At 50.1% G+C, this 16,119-nt stretch overlaps 2 protein-coding genes across 4 annotated transcripts in view; one reads left to right on the top strand and one right to left on the bottom strand.

Moving 5' to 3' along the window:
• The first annotated feature begins 39 nt into the window (after positions 1 to 39).
• Positions 40 to 2,331, top strand: ERG28 (ergosterol biosynthesis 28 homolog). Its single transcript, XM_032188010.1, has 4 exons — positions 40 to 187; positions 305 to 395; positions 1,543 to 1,661; positions 1,807 to 2,331. Exons 1-4 carry the CDS (start codon positions 55 to 57, stop codon positions 1,884 to 1,886), a joined length of 423 nt encoding a protein of 140 aa, XP_032043901.1. The 5' UTR covers positions 40 to 54; the 3' UTR covers positions 1,887 to 2,331.
• Positions 2,332 to 2,808: 477 nt separating this feature from the next.
• FLVCR2 (FLVCR heme transporter 2) overlaps positions 2,809 to 16,119 on the bottom strand; it is a 32,773-nt gene continuing 19,462 nt past the window's right edge. Inside the window, exons 6-11 of one of the 3 annotated variants that reach the window (XM_032188008.1) lie at positions 12,058 to 12,168; positions 11,470 to 11,575; positions 10,889 to 11,000; positions 10,423 to 10,478; positions 8,104 to 8,201; positions 4,101 to 4,163 (exon numbers count right to left, since the gene is read on the bottom strand). In XM_032188008.1, the coding sequence (XP_032043899.1) occupies positions 4,157 to 4,163; positions 8,104 to 8,201; positions 10,423 to 10,478; positions 10,889 to 11,000; positions 11,470 to 11,575; positions 12,058 to 12,168 (490 nt within the window). In that variant the 3' untranslated portion in view covers positions 4,101 to 4,156. Of the gene's footprint in view, positions 4,164 to 4,183; positions 5,167 to 8,103; positions 8,202 to 10,422; positions 10,479 to 10,888; positions 11,001 to 11,469; positions 11,576 to 12,057; positions 12,169 to 16,119 lie in introns of those variants that run through there. The other 2 variants (XM_032188007.1, XM_032188009.1) reach the window with 2 other exon arrangements.

The raw sequence follows: 16,119 nt of genomic DNA, 5'->3' as shown, positions 1-16,119 counted from the left end.
TGCGCCCCGCGGGGAGCGGGCGCTCAGTGCGCCGCCGGTCGGCCTGGCGGCAGGATGGGCCGGTTTCTCTGCGTGCTGCGCAGCTGGCTGCTCATGGTGTCTGTCATCGCCGCCGGGAACGCCCTGCAGTGCTTCCGCGACCACAGCTTCGTCTCCGAGAAGCTCTACACCACCAGCCCCGGCCTCGGTAAGGGCTGGGGGGCTGGGCGCATCGCGGGGCCTGGCAGGGCCGCGGCGCCTCGGGGGGGGCTCCCCTGTGGAGCGCCCCCCGCCCACCTCGGTTCTCTCCCCCCTTCTCGCGCAGTGAACGGGCTGCAGGCCCGGACGTTTGGCGTCTGGACCCTGCTGTCCTCCGTGGTCCGCTGCCTCTGCGCCCTGGACATCCGCAACCAGACGTACGTGGGGGAGGCAGGGCGAACGTGGGGCATGGGGAGCACCACGGGTGGTAGGGGGGTGCAAAAGGTGCTTCTGGGGGGCTGGGGGCCTCCCTCTGGAAGGGCTTTGGGAGCAGCGCAGGGCTTGTGCATTAGCTGGTTCTGCCTCCTGCCTGCGTGAGAAGAGTGTGCTCCTTTGTGTTACCAGGTTTTTATGTCATGTGTCTCTGAGCCCCAGCTTGGCAGGCATCTGCAGGTGAGGGTGCTGCTTGTGGGTGTTAAACTAACTGGTGATGCTGATCCCACTGGTACCTCTTTTCCTATGACAGCTCAGGTAACAGCTACGGCAGGTTGAGGGAGCCCTTGCTGTGATCCTAACACTCAGCCTTCTGTCATATGCTTTTACCTGGGGCTGATGACATGGCCTGAGGCACAGTGTGTAGCCATGGCAGATGCGGCAGGAGGCAGGCTGTGTCTCTCATGTAGTATCAGGAGTCTTTCTGAGTGGGATTTTCCTGCAGAGTGACCTGGGTCTGTGCTAGGCAGAGCCTGTGCTGGAGTCTGGTGGAACTCACTGCTGTCACTGCCTCCTGCAGCCCCAGGGACTGCCCAGGCTTGTCTGTGGTGGGGAGGTACAGGGACTCCGCTTACCTGTATTCATCTGTGGCTCAGGGGGTGCTGGCAATGGCAATAAAGCCCATTGTTTCTCAGAAGGATTTTGTATCTTGCAGCTCATGGACCTGCTCCCTTCCTTCAGCTGTAGCCCCTAGAGGGTAGCAGAGCACAGGTGGGAAGATGTCTTCCTGGGGGATGCAGCCTGTAGGTGGTCATGTCCTGTTGCCCAGATCCTCAGTGCATCCACTTCTCACCTCTTTTTGCATGCACACTTGCTTCTCACTTCACCAGTTCCCTGCCTTTGCTCACCTCCCTCTTCCTTACCTTCAGGCCAGACAGTGACAGTGGCTTTCAGTGCACCAGTGAACATGTTGCCCTGTTCTCCTCCCAGCTGGTGCCCATGGAGCTTCTGTACCTTGCTAGGCTGTGAACCAAGTGCCCTCTGTGCTCCCACAGCGAGCACGGACTGGGCAGCATGCAGGTTTACTGCTTTTCAACTCAGCCATGCCTGTACTATGGGGCGTGTGATAACCTGTTTCCTGCTTTCCAACAGCCTCTACTACATCACACTCTTCACCTTCGTTGTGGCCCTTGCTCACTTCCTCTCAGAGGTCTTCATTTACCACACTGCAGCCTTGACAATGGGAATTATGGCACCCCTCATGGTAGCAAGTGAGTAGAGCTCTGCATCCTTCCCTCCTGCCCCCCAGCCTCCCCGGAGCTATCAGCTCCCCCAGGACTCTCCCTGGGGCGGTGCAGGTGACTATCTCATCTGTTCAGCTCTTTCTACATGACTTAGACTGTATCTCCATCACAGGTTTCTCTATCCTGGGGATGTTGATTGGGCTGCAGTACCTGGAGGTAGAAGCGCAGTCACAAAACAAGAAGAAAAACTGAGACCAAGTGTCTTGTCCAGGTCAGCATTGGCTCCTGTCTTCACTGCCAGACTTTGACTGGAGCTCTGCTGAACTCGCCCAGGACACCAGTCCCACCGGCAGATCGATGTTGGACTCTGTCAATCATTCATTGCTGAGTTTTTTCATGTCCAGGCAACACTTTGACTGACCAGTGCCAACAATCAGGCCCCAGAGGAGTTCACGTCAAAGCTTGCTGGGGGCATTTGGTGAGTGCCTCCCTGAGGGATGGCAGGGAACATCTCTGGTGTGCCCAGTGCACTAAGGACTGTGCTCCCTGTGCACCTGTGGGGAGGAGGTGTAGAGCCACCTGGGATCCACTGACCATGTAGACAGGAAAGAGGGATAATGTGCTGCCCCTGGCACTGCTGTGACTTGCATGTGCATGTTCTACAGGGGCTGTTTCTAATAAATGACAGAAAACTGCAGGGCACTGCGTCTGTCTTTTCAGCTATCCAGGAGGGAGTAGAGGATGTACAGCCTTGGAACAGGCAGTTTCTACTCCACGTTGCAGGAAAAATCCTCTCTTTGCAGCAAGATGGGAGTCTTTCCTTGACTCCTTCCAACAAAGCTCCAGGGCTGACTGATCTCTCTCCCTCTCACACACAGGCTGTAGCTCTTGCTTCTGCAGCACATAAGTGACAACAAACCCCATGCATCCATGAGCAAGGACTGAGCTATAGCTACAGCAAGCAGAAAACAGAACAGGTTGCTTAGACCTAGATGAAATAATGCCCACAACAGATGGGCAGTGCACTGAAGGCAGGATGGAACCAGCAGGAGCTGCTAGCTGGGAAGCCTGTGCAGAAGAAAGGGAAAGAGGAAAAGAGCACAACAGTAGCAGTGGGCAAAAAAAGGATTGTTCTGCAGAATAGTTCAGGCTATTAAATAAAAACCACCTGGAGACAGTTTCAAGCATTTAATAGGAAATTGTCACCTTGCATTATACACTTAGTGTTTTTTAATATAAACTTTACATTTAAAAACCTTTTTAGACCCCAACTACCAAAGAAAGGACTTCTGGTTGAAAAACTGCACATTTTCACTAAAAAGTTGTTAAAAACCCTATGTTAGAGAAGGCCATTTTTATCCATTCCATATTTGTGCTTTGTTTTTTGGTATTCCAAAATGGCACGTACATCACTGCATGATCTAAGTATAAGGACACTCAATGTCTCCCACCAGGGGATGGATGCTGGAAAGGAAGGCAAAGGGATATACAGGTCTCTCTCCCTTTGTGAGTGCAAGATGAGCAGCAGCATGCAGAGGGGCAGTGTCTACAAGACACAAATGCTGGTGAGAGGGCTTCAACCCCCACCCTCTCCTCCTGTTCTCTATTACAAGGGGGAAGTTCCCACACTACAGCACCTTTCTGTTCCCATCATGCCCAAAACAACTCCCCAGGGCAACACAGCCCTGCCTGGTTAGCTCACCGTAGTACCCCACAGAATTCTCTGTAGTGTCAAAAGCTGCAAAAGGCACTTTGTCAGTGAGGAGGAGGATGTGATGCTCAGCCTGGGGAGCTTGTGGTCTGACTGTCCTGTTGCTGGCGTAGTGTTGAGCTGGGCTCAGGCTGTAGTTTCAACATCTGCCCCAGAACTAGACCTTGCCTCCAACAGGAGATCCATGGGTACCTCTCGGTTACTCCTACTACACAGGAACATCAGAGCAACTTAGGTGAATTCTAAGGCAGTTTATCCTCAGTCTGATACAAAAACTGCTCCTGGCAGCAGCAGCTGCACTACTTTGCAGTGGCTGGTGGTGTGCTGAGGGCTCTATCATCACCCGTGCACCACGCAGAAGAGCACAGGCACTCCAAGGAATCCCTCAGAGGGATCACAACTCCCGCAAGGTTACTCACAGAGTAAACATGGTCCAGCATCTGCATTCCAGGTCACACCTTCCCTGAGAGAAGAGACCACCTGCAAGGTGCCACCCTCACACGACCAGGCTTTTCCAAGCATACATGGTGGGGACAGCAGGGGCTTCTCCCAACTTTTCCTCTTAGCACGGTCTCCAGAACAGCAAGATGCAGAGGTACAACCAATGAGAGCAACTCCCTTCTCGTTTCACTCTAGGAGCAGTTCTCAGCAGCCCCCCACCAGAATTCAGGTGTAACAGGAGGATGGTGCAGGTAGCAAAGGTGGGAATGAGGGCAGGGGGAGGCGAATCCTCCATCTCCCAGCTCTGCCACCCCTCTTTTTTATAGCTTTGATTCCTTGAGGACTACGGGAACAGTGCAGGCTTCTGGCATCACTTTCTGCAAGTCAGACAGAGGAAAAGAATATGGTTAGGATCCCACATGGCCAGACCTGGGCTTCAGAGACCAGCTGGCCAGAGGCTGGCTCATTCACAACTCCCTGTAAGCATGCAGGCATCAGATAATCACAGAATGGTTTGGGCTGGATGGAACCCTTACAGATCATCCAGTCCAATCCCCCTTGTCACAGACAGGGACATCTTTCACCAGGTCAGGTTGCCCAAAGCCCCATCCAACCTGACTTACATCCCCAAAGGAGAATCACCACCCTCAGGGAGCTCAATCCGAGTGCGCCTGGCTCCCTCCTCTGCCTCCAGAGGGTTTTAGTGCTCAGACAAGGGACACCAGGGCAGCAGGGCAGAGCAACGATCCCGCTTCCCCTAAGCTACTTGCTGCAGTCCTCATGATGTCCCTGTGATGTGAGGTTGACCTCAAAGTGGTGAAGCTGCACGGCCAGTTCTCTGGGCAAGGGAAGAAACTGGGAACTCCTCCTGCATGCCAGGGAGAAGGGCGGTATCCATCCAACTACCAGAGAACCTGTATCCTCTGCACCCTCCGAATTTTACAGAGAGCAACTAGCTCCTCTTTTCTGTGTCACATCAGAGGGCCTCTTCATTTCCTTGACATGTTTCTGGTACTGCTCACCTTCGAGTGTACACATCCCCATCTTACCCCCGTTCAGCACTGGCACCCTCTGCCCACTTTCTTCCCTGACCCCAGCTTGGATTTATGGCTGGGATAATTCACTGAGTAGTACTGATAAGGCCTTCTTCAAAGTTCATTATTCATATCCTAAAGAGCCATAAGAAATAAAACAGAAACCTCTCCAAATTCCGACTGCTTATAGCAGGACACAACTGTCACTGAGTCAGAGCACAGCACGCAGACTGGTAAGGGTAAATGTGGAGTCTCCCGGAGCCTGGGCTTTGAGTTAACTCACTGTGGGCAAAACAGATCTGAGGCAGGAGTCAGAGGTACATGAGAAAGGCTCACATCCCCGGTGCTGTTCAAGAGAAGTCCACGCAGCATGGAAGCAAGAGTTACAGAACAGTTTCATTCTGAGTAGCCTCTTGCACAAACTGCAGCTGAAAAGGTTATACAGAGGGCAGCAGCAGTATTCCAGAGCAGAGGAGTGAGGTGAGGAGAGCTCCAAAGAGACGCCTCGAGGCAAAAGCCAGGCAGTGCAGAAAAACCTCCTACCAGCAGGAGGGGTTGCATGAAGTAGTGCCAGAGGTAGGAATAATGGGAAAGCTGCATTCAGGCTTGGGAAATCCCACTAGAATGAGTCAGAAGAGCATGCTGGCAGCCCTGAACAGGCTCCCCAAGCAGCTCTGGGATCTCTGCGCTGCTTACCTGCCATGGAGCTACAGGAACAGTGGTTTAGGAGATAGACAGCCTGCAGGGCTCCCCCGCCTGGGGAAGGGAAGGCTGCTCCCGCAGGTGGGAGTGCTACAAGAGGATGTGCAGTTGGCCTGTCTGTGGCTTGGGGAGAAGAGAGCTTGCCACACAGTAAATACAGTAAGGGAGCATGGAAGTTTAAGCAGCAGGAGATGGCATGCACACTGTTTGTGCCTACTATGCAAGATTCCAGCAGGGTTTTTTGTTTGTTTGTTTTGTGGGTTTTGTTTGTTTTTACTGAGCTAGAGCACGCTACAGCTTGCAAGGTATAGAGGTAGAATGCCTTCCCTGAGGCCCTAACCAGCCTCTAAATAACACTGTCCTTGAGATGAAAAGGAAACACACACACAGGTATTCCACTGAGATTCATCACATGCATCTTTGCAACTAAACAACCATCAATACAAGGTGCTTAGCCCTGAGCAAGTCTTGACCTATGCTATACGTGGCTTGAGGACACAGCAGAACTTCAGTCCCGTTTCAAACAAATCTCTTCCTGTGGCTGTACCTCCAGAATGACCTGTGACCTCAAAGCCATCTATACTCATCAGTGCTCAGCTCTGCTGCTAGAGTAACACTCCAGATAAATTTTGTGATTTTATTACAATTCAAAAACCAGGAAAGAGTCAGAAAGCACTCTACTCCATGCTTTCTACCACCAAGAACAAGATCTTGACATACAAACAGAGTTAAGTTTATCTTCCCCTATATGAAACCACTACAAAGTGCCCTGAACACACCTTAATCAAAATTTGCTATTTTCAAAGAGATCTGGCAAAGTCCAGTGTATAGAAATAAAAGACAATCCTGCCTTTCTCTATAGGATGAGCAGAGGCTGTACACAGCATATACAGGACTCTGATATGTATCCTGAATCAACTGACAGCACTATGAAGCCTTAAGGCAGAATGTTGGAGTGGCTTCAGATACACCTATAACAAAGGTAGCTCACAAAGGGACTCGTCATCATGCAAAAAGGGCATTTGATCCAAGTGACCTGAGATACAGAAAGCTGACCCTGATAACGCTCTGGGAACAGAAACAGGAGGATTGCTGGAACCAAATTACAGCTTTTGTAATAGAGGACAAGGTGTTCACAGTGCCATTAGGCTAATTTAGATCCACTACAAGTTCTATTAATTGCTTGTGAGCACAAGGCAGGTCCTGCAGAAAGAAGGGAAAAACATCCTTGCAGTGTGGATGCGGTCACCAAAAGCTCTGACAGGTGGCTGCTTAGAGGCTGTGATCCCTGGGCAGTCAAGGCTGAAAAATGCTCACTCTCTTCACTGAACCTATGGCATGACACACTCCTCCCTGCAAAGTCAGCAGTTCAGCCAGATCCTCGTCTTTCCCTTTCATCACCAGGACACACTGCTAGGCAGAGATCTCTCTGTGTAAGAATTAACTTCTATATTTTTTCCCTTGTGTCCTAGTACACTGGAAAACCAGGCTGTTCTGCAGTCCCACCCTGCACCAAAGCTGAACATCCAGTTTAACATTGTGACAGTTCTCCACCAGATCATTTCTATTTCTCCACCAGGAAGACTCAAACCAACTAGGCCAATACTCCAGAGGTGGGAAGGATGGGTCCTGCACAGCTTCACAACTCTGGATCCTCTGGAAGCTCAAATCCAACTCTGGAAGCCTGTCCTCTCCTTGCAACAGCCACACTGCAGCTTGCCTGAGCCTCACAATGTCTGTTTTGCAGTGGGGATAGTAGCAGTAACACCAGCAGCTGTACCAGTGTAGGGCTGATAGCAGTGAAGGCAGTGACATAAGCTACAGCCACCAAAAAAATTACCAGTACACCACCACAGGCTCGCCCAGCTCACGCACTCTCCAACACTCTGCTGTTATCTGTTAGCCCTGTTGGCTGTGGCCACGAAGTGACAGACGCATTTAATGAAAAGCAAAGGGCAGTAAGGTTAACCTGACAGGGCCGCCAGCCAGCACAAAGCAGAGCACAGTGAGTAGTAAAGCACTGCACCCAAAGCAACAGCTGAGGAAATGCCAAGTGCAGCTGAGATTCACAGATCACCAAGCACAGAGCTTTACAATTTTCAGAGATTCATACACCAAAAGGCACCAACCCAATGACTTCCTTAGAAAACATTTTGTTGTCTTTTTTTTTTTTTTTTAAATAAACTTCATGGAGTTGGCCACACACCCTGCTTGTGATGAGAGCCAATTCTTCTACAGAGCTTCTGGTATCACTTCCAGCCAAGAATATGGGCAATAAAAGTATCAGAGGAAGGCCTCCAAATACCTGCACTTCCTCTCTCCAGTAACTTACTGACACTTCAGTTTTTCATGTGCTCCAATACCAGGCTCTGCTTTGCTGCACCTCTTTGAATGCCCCCATCTGATGCGAGTCTGGTGGGATCATTCGGGAAAGCTGCCTTATCTTTCCTCTCAAACCTGCCCCCAGGAAGGCCAGCACTCAGCACTCCGTGGCTATTGCTGCTGACCCACTCGTGTCATTGGCTTGGTGCCTGTGCCACCCGTGAATGTTCAGACAGGCAGATTAGCGTGATTCTCCTACCTTTGTGTGTGAGCTAGTGAACAGGAATGGGAATTGATGGGGTTAGGGTTACAAGCTACAAGTCCATAATCCGTGATCTGACTGCTGCCCTGGAGTCTCTGTAACAACAGCCACAAGTCAGATCCCAGAAAAGAGGGAAGCGAGTAGGGAAGGAAATGAGGGGAGGGAAAAATAAAAGTAAGATGGACAGGCAAAGAAAGAAACCCGTAAAAATCACCCAAGCATGTGTAAGGCAGGCATGCCATGTAGCAAAGCTCCAGTACATGACCCCATCAGAGCTCTCCACAAAGGCAGCACACGGTGCCTAAGCCCAGCTGATGGAGGCACCCACGTTAATGCAGAACACCAGGGTCAGCCCTGTTTCAGGATGTCAAGCACCCAGGGTTCTTCGTTAAACCTGAGAAATAACCAGGTGAGCTCAGCCATTCAGAGGCCACATTTGGGGGTGAGGGGTAGGGGGGGCATCCATCATGACTTCCACAGAGCATGACTCCTCGGGGAGAAGGAGCTGCCAGTGAAGTTTTTGACTAACGGAGACCTATTACCTCACACACGTCCCTCTGGTTCTTATTGCAGTCAGTTTTGGAAGCCTTTAGGATTATACAAGTGACACCTATACTATCTTTTGCTCTGGTCTCAACACCCCCTCTCCAGCAGCAAGATCTTACAACTGTATTTTAGATTTATACCAAAAAAAATGGTAAAAGCATACAATTCATCTGGTGAGAGAAGCGTCTGACAAAGGTAAAGGACCTTATTACTACTAGGCATCACGTGCACTGCCAAAGGACCTTGATATCTGAAGGATTTCCACAAACACGCTTTGAATTAACAGGCAGTGTCACCAGCACTTCTCCCCATGGCCGTTGTTACCACAGGGCTTGTAGAGAGTGGTTTAGCCTTAAAATGTATCTTCTGCTTCATCACTCTAATCGAGGGACACAGGCAGTTTGGTGTGCATCAAAACAGACTACTCTTTACCCCAGCTCAGCTTAGCTAAGTGTCCTCCAGTTAACTCCACTCGTGCCAGGACTCCAGGAGAGCAGTAGTCTTCTAGCTCAGACCTGTAGGCCATGAGGCTCACCACTACTGAAATCAGCCCAAGCTATCAGCCTCAGAGAAGAAAAATATCAGGAATTTTTCTTAAGTTATGGCAATAGGAGGGACTCCTTTACCCAAACTAGATCAACCATGCAGCTTTTTGTTTTGTCTACTCTAGAACTTTATGTGCAACCACCACCCAAGGCAGCATCAGCTCCCTCTACTTACCCTACCCTCTGCATTTGTGCTCTGATAGCTTTGTAAAAACAAAACAAATAAAATTAAATTTAAAAGCATATATTTTGTAATTGAAAATCCACCTTCCTGAGCAGCCAGTTGGAGCAGGGCTGCTTCTTGGACCTTCTGGTCTCTCCCCAGATTAGATTGGCTAGGTTATCTGAAGGAAGGCAGCACTGTCGTCTGAAAAGGGCTGACTTGAGCAAGCAGAGAACAGAGCTTATGCACTTTGGTAGTCATGGTCGTTGATGGCTTCACAAACATGGAGTGGATGGCTCTGCTAATGCCCTAGAAGAGGAGCCCAGAGCAGTAAGAAGTGCCCCAAGAAGCCACCCATCCCCTCTCTTTCCCTACAGGGAGAACTTGAGAATATCCACTGCAGTTCATTCACTAGAGGTCCTCTCCCACATGCAAACAGCTGCATTTATGGCACAGCACACCACAGGTACCCTGAATTCTAGTGCTCACACATGAACGAGCAGCCCTGTGTATAGAACTGCACGAAGCAGGAGGAGGCAGGCTGCTCAAGCCCCAGTTTGGGCTTTGCTACTCAGTTTCCTTGTGTCCCAAGCAATGAACTCCACTTTGTAGCTGAGGACAGGAAATGAGAGGAACAATCTGCCCCTCTAAGGAGCTGGAAGAATGGTCACCCAGCTCTGAACAAGGGGAAAGCACTGGAGGGCTTGGTGCATTATTAAAGAGAGGCCAGCACAGCACTGCCCCACATCTCTCCTAGCCACTACCAACATGTGTGAAGCCCTGCAAATTCCCAGAGGACCAGAGCCTACAGAGACTGCATGACATTAAAGCAAGCAAATATAGGCTCCCAGCAGCTGGCAGAGCTGGGATTACAGCCACCTGTCTGAAAATGCCAGCAAGGAGCTTCCCTATAGCCTGGGCAAGTGGTGGGATAAGAAAAGAGAAGCACAGCTACAGCTGTACCTCAGAAAGGGCCAGCCCCATTCCTAGAAGGGAGGGAGGTTGGGAGTTGTCCTGAGCTAACAGCAGGGGTGCAACAGGGATTGAAGGGGATTTACTCACTGTACGTTCACTTTCCACATTGGCCTGCTGTCTTCGGAGATCAGCCTTAATGAATGCTGGGACAGAGAGAGGAAGAGAAATGTAAAGGCAGTTCAGTTGCCACACAAACCCCAAATCAATATCCCCAGGACTCTAAGGGGCAGCAGAGGCCTCAGAGGAGAACACATAATGAGAAGCAATGGAAATCACTCTCCCGGAGGAGGAAGACAATTCTGAAGCAGGCAGGGCAGACTCCTTACTGCAACATGCAGAAGGCACATCTTGGAGACCCCAGCCAGCAGCCAGGGCAAGAAGCCTTAGATCTTCTTTGTAGGCCAGATTCTTGAAAAAGCACAACAGCATTGCTATGGGGCTGCCATGTAGGTCCTGCCCTTTCCTGAAGACACCACTACACACAAAAGCCCTTCAGTTCACATGCCAGGCTCAAGGGGAAGAGTCACAGCAGAACACTGAGAGCTTTAATTACCTGTCATAATGGTCCCCAGGAGCAGGAAGGAACAAAGAAAGAGGTTTCCTGCCTTCGTCCCATAGCGATCCATGATCTGCCCTTGGCTGATGGTGAAAGCAATACCAAAGATCTACAAGGAAAGGCAGGGTCAAGCTGTACTGTTATCACAAAGCAGCCTGAACAGCTTCCCAGCTTCATCTCAGTATCTGAGCATAGGCCGACAGCTTGTCTGGCCTCTACCTAGGCTAAATTTTGGTTATAAACACATCCAGGGGCACCTCCTCACAGCTAAGAGAAAGACAGGTGACGCTTCATGCTGGAATCCCATCTCTCACTGGAGAGGAGGCAGGTCCTAGGCAATTAGGAGCAATGTTGGAAAAGGCAAGGATAACTGGTATCCTGATGGACATTCTCCTCAGCAGAAACAGAACAGAGAAATGCCACAAGGACTGTCATTGAAAAGCCACATCCTGATGCGCTTGGATTCACGGTTCAAGACAATAATCATGGACAAGAAATGGGGGTGAGGGATGGGAACAACAGTTTGGTATATCTGGTTTTAAAGAGGCAAGAAAAGAAAAAAAAAACAGAACACCTACCTGTGCTGAGACATTAAGGAGCCCTGATGATGTTCCCTCTGATTCTGGGTACGTCAACTCTGCAGCAAACTCGAAGCCCAGGGGAAGGTACCCTGTCATGAAAAACCTGAAAAGGAACACATGGAAAAGGTGACTCAGTAACTGCTAGGAAGAAGACCAAAGAGGCACAATGCAGCCCAAATGCCTGTTGGGATGCTTGACTGACTGCACGGGATGTTTTCCCTATTATTGCTACAGACCATAGAACCGAGTCCCTCTTCATGGCATAGGTCCCCCTCCTACCCACAAATACTTTTGCCCACAGCCTTGGGGCACAGCATCACCTACAGCACCCACGTCCCATTCACTTCCCAAACACTTTGCCTTGATTACCTGGGACATTTAAGGCAGCTGCAGCTAAGCAGGCTGTGCTAATGTCCCTGAGTAACAAAACACATGAGAGTGATGGGAAGCACAGATCTTTTTGTCCTTATCCCATGGGGGAGCACGCTATGGTTCTTCCCAACCCCTCCAGGATCATGACTCCTGCCTCCCTGCCATATCCTATTAGCTTACACACAGAGGAAAGCAGCCTGCACATGAACTTACCCCAGCACACCTGCAGTCACAAAGACCACCCAGAGGTGGCCTAGACTCAGAGTGAAAGTGTAGACTATCATTCCCACCAGAGACATGATATAGACCACTAGCGTTGTCTGCCTGCAAGGAAAAGCACAGTCAGGGTTTCATTTAATCAAATCCTACTATTCTTTTCACCCACAGATCTTGATATAGTTTGCAGCACACAGTAACAAAACAAAAAAAAAAAAAAAAAAGTTGCACAGCTTTCTCACATCCTTACCACAGACAGAGGAACTGGACTGCTACAGAGCTCAGCATGGTCTGCACAGACAGCAGGAGAAGCAAAAACAGGACCTAGGAGTTCTTATATCCCAACCTCACAGAGGGTTAGCTCTGCGTGGGGTCCGGGCATCACACCTATGAGGCAGCCAAGAAGCTCAGGTCCCCAGTCTGACAGGGGACAGCACAGCAGCCTGGTCAAAAGAGGGCTGACTGCAAGGCTCAAGGCAAGAATTACAGCTCATTGTGCGGCACAGACCAAGTCCAAAGCAGGTGGGGCTTCCATAAGCAGGAGTCTCCAAGCCATGCAGGATTCAGTGCTAAAATACATGCTCAGCTCAGCAGCATTGGCCTCCAAGAAGCACCTACAAAGCTTAATCTCTGCTAGTAGGGACAGCTGGGACACCTGGATAATATTTTGCACCCACCCCAACTAGTTTTGGTCTCAGTGCAGAGGTCACAGGTTAGTCCTATGAAATCTCACCCAGTTTCCCAGCCTCGTGGCTCAGGCACTGCGTGCAGTTTGTAACTGATTCACACTCTTGACGGTTGCCCACATTTGCACTTTGTTCTTCATCTCCAGGCAAAGAGGATGAACGAGTTAGTGACCAGATGTGGTCAGGACCTTGTTTCGCATTGATGCTGTGTCATTAGTCAAGCTGCAAGAAGGAAGTTCCCAGAACACACGATCCCTCACTAAGAACTAGAGGAGGCTGCCTCAGAGAAGCAAGCAGCTCTTGCGGGTTAAAGCACGTGGTGCTTTCCACTGGAGTCGCAGAATTATAGGAAAAAAAAAAAAAAAAAAAAAAAACAGAGGAAGCTTTTCCATCTTGTCATGGATACTGCACCTACCACATGTTAGCTGGCTGAAGGAGACAACAAGCTTTCCTCGTTAACCTGTTTCCCCCACTCATTAGGCTTCAGCAGTAAAAAAGGAACTGACAAATACTTAAGGAAGGAACCAGACCCCAGGCTTGCGTACTGTGGAAGTCACGCACCAGGAAGGACCCTGAATCTCTGCACTGAGCAGGTCCCTGCCTGCCACAGTCCCTAACTGGAACTGGAGCAGACAGCCCCAATGCACCTCTTGCTGCAGGGAACAGCCCCAAGCACCCAGGCAGACTTCTGCTAAATCGGACTTCAGCAAGGCCACGCTCCCCTGAGTATAGCACTGATGACAAAAAAGGAGACTTCAGTGCTCGGCAGTCTACACAAGGCCCAGATTTTTGCATACGAGCAAAGGGCTTCGCTGAGACATAAGTAGATGGGGCACAGGGAAACAAAGGAATCCCCAGGGAAAGACAACACGGTGCTTGCTCAGGAAGTGGTCTTGTCACCACATTCACTGGGCAGAGGACAAGGAGAATGCTCTGTGACCCTAGGGGCACCAGGGCATGGCAAATGCCTTGTTTTCCTTGATAAGCCTCTTATCACAGCCATAAATATCTTATGGGAGAGAGAAGAACGTGAAGAAGAAACAGACTCATGGAGGACATTTGCAAAGCATCCTGGTATTTGTAGCAATCTGTGCCCGTGGTGGCCCCACAGGGACTGAAAATCATCCTTGGCTGGGACAGGTACAGCCAGCCTCCCCTGAGAGGCTGCCCACTGAAGTGAGTGCACGGTGGAAGTTACACATCCTGCTACATCACCTTAGGACAACTGGGATTAACCTATCTCCATGCCACAGAAGGTGAGAAGGAAGCTCAGGGCACCAACTGGTGCACCAGCTGGTTTTGCATTTCTGTGGCAAAGGGAAATCCATGAAGGAGCTGACACGCTGATTGCTTTGGTGAATCTATGCTGTCCTGACACTTACCTGCCCCACGGCCACATTCCCCAGCCTTCTTAAGAGGTGGACTAGAGACCTTGTACAAGGGACTGTGAGAAAAGAGAGATGCTGGGGAGGAAAGGCAACCAGGGTCAGAACCAGCAGGACACAGGACTGAAATGGAGAGCACCACTTCTGCTGTTCAGCCAACTCCAGAGGAAGCTCTCGAGCAAGGAATAGCCACAGCCCAGCTCAGCTGTGTCTCATGAGGTCACAAGGACAAGGAAAGCCAAAGGAGCAGGACCAGATTCACAAGGGATCTGAGCTGCAGGAACACCAGAGGCTTATCAAACAGCACCTGAAAGAATAAATGAACAAGGGACAGGTGGGCTCACAGCTCGCTGTACAGCTTTAGCTGCTCACTGGGATGTTCTGTGCAGCTCCAGTGCTCTCTGCTGCATGGGCTGGGATGACAGACAGCCTCTGCAGGCTTTACCATGAGCACAGCACATATGCCAGGCTGCACAAGGCTTTGTTCCCATACTTCCATAAGGATCTCACCATTAAAGACACTAAGGCATCAGATTCTGGAAATGGGAAGAATTGGAGAGTGCTGGCTTGAGGTTTTTTTTGCTGTTCTTTTTTTGTTTGTTTGTTTGTTTGTTTTACCACCTCCTTCAGCATTTAGTTTTATAATACTTGTGACCCTCACACAAGAAAAGTGGCATGATATGGTAAAGGCATGTTCACTACACAAGGATTAGCCTGGAGGCCACATGAACACTGCCCTTAAAAGTCAAAGAGAAGCACTGATTAATCCAGTCCCTAAACCCCTGATTCTAAGCCAGGCTCCCCTGCAAACACCAAGGCACCCAAAGCAAACCAGCGGCCTCCAGGCGTCAGAATCCCATCTCTTTTCTCAGCCAGGAACCTGAAGGATGTATGGGAAGCCCCGTTTAAGCCAACATCAGAACATGTTCCTTTAAGGAGGTGCTCTGCTCTCAGCCAGACATCCACCAAAGGCAGCCCGTGCTCTGGGCCGGCTCGCTCGTCACATCCCTTGCGTATTTGCATGGGCCAAATCTGTGCCTGGTAATTCCAAAATAAGAACAGTTCTGGGGCTGCTGCAGGGACTTGCCTGCCAAATAAAAGCAAGAATGCAAGGCCATTTGGTGCCTGAGCACAACAGATGGGGGAAGCCGGACTTAGCACAGCTTCACCCTTGCAAGGAACTGCTGATGGGACAGTGAAGATCAAACATCCACATAGTGCTCTGCAGTGCCTTGTGTTATTAACCTCCCCCTGCTCCTCTCAATCACAGCTGGATCCCATTGATTTGCTCCCCTCTCTCTCTCTTCCCAAGCTGACTAAAAAAAGGACTTGACATCTTTCCTTCCTGATTTTCATGTGCTTACCATTTCATTCCTGACACTATTTGAGAAGCGGAGAGAAGGGGGAGGGTACCTACCTAGAACATCTGGCATCTTGACAGTTTTTTAAATAGACTTTTAAATGAGGCTAAATAAAGACTCCGTAGTATTCAGAAAAAAAAATTTGCTCATTCCACAGAAATCCCACTTAGTGGGCTGCAGTGGAGAGCAAGTTCTTAGCAGTGTTCCTCCTCATCTAAGGCTAAATCTATCCTCAGATACCCTTACGAGTCTGTAGGATAAAATCCATGGGTGGCAGAGGCCTATTTTTCTGCACTCAGACAGCTCTGCCCGCCTACATGGTCCCTCCAAGCAGGGACATTGGAACAAATCCCGGATTTATTTTTTTCCTCCTGTGCTGCCAAATTGCAAGTCCTGTCTCTGCCTCGCAAGCCACAGAGCTTCTCAACATTTGTGCTACAGCCAAGCTCCATTTAGGGAGAGTCAGGAGGATCATCCACCCCAGCAGTGCCAGCTGAGGCTACCTTGCCACTAGCCCCGGGCTGGAAAGAGCCAAGTCAGACCGCACAGTTCGCTAGTGCAGCTCACAACATCTGTGTTTCCATTTCCTCGGCCTGTCAAACAAGAAATAATCAATGGTACACCATC

Source organism: Aythya fuligula, chromosome 5 (assembly GCF_009819795.1).
Source record: "Aythya fuligula isolate bAytFul2 chromosome 5, bAytFul2.pri, whole genome shotgun sequence".
NCBI lineage: Eukaryota > Metazoa > Chordata > Aves > Anseriformes > Anatidae > Aythya > Aythya fuligula.
This window is presented reverse-complemented; position numbering and strand designations above follow the sequence as displayed.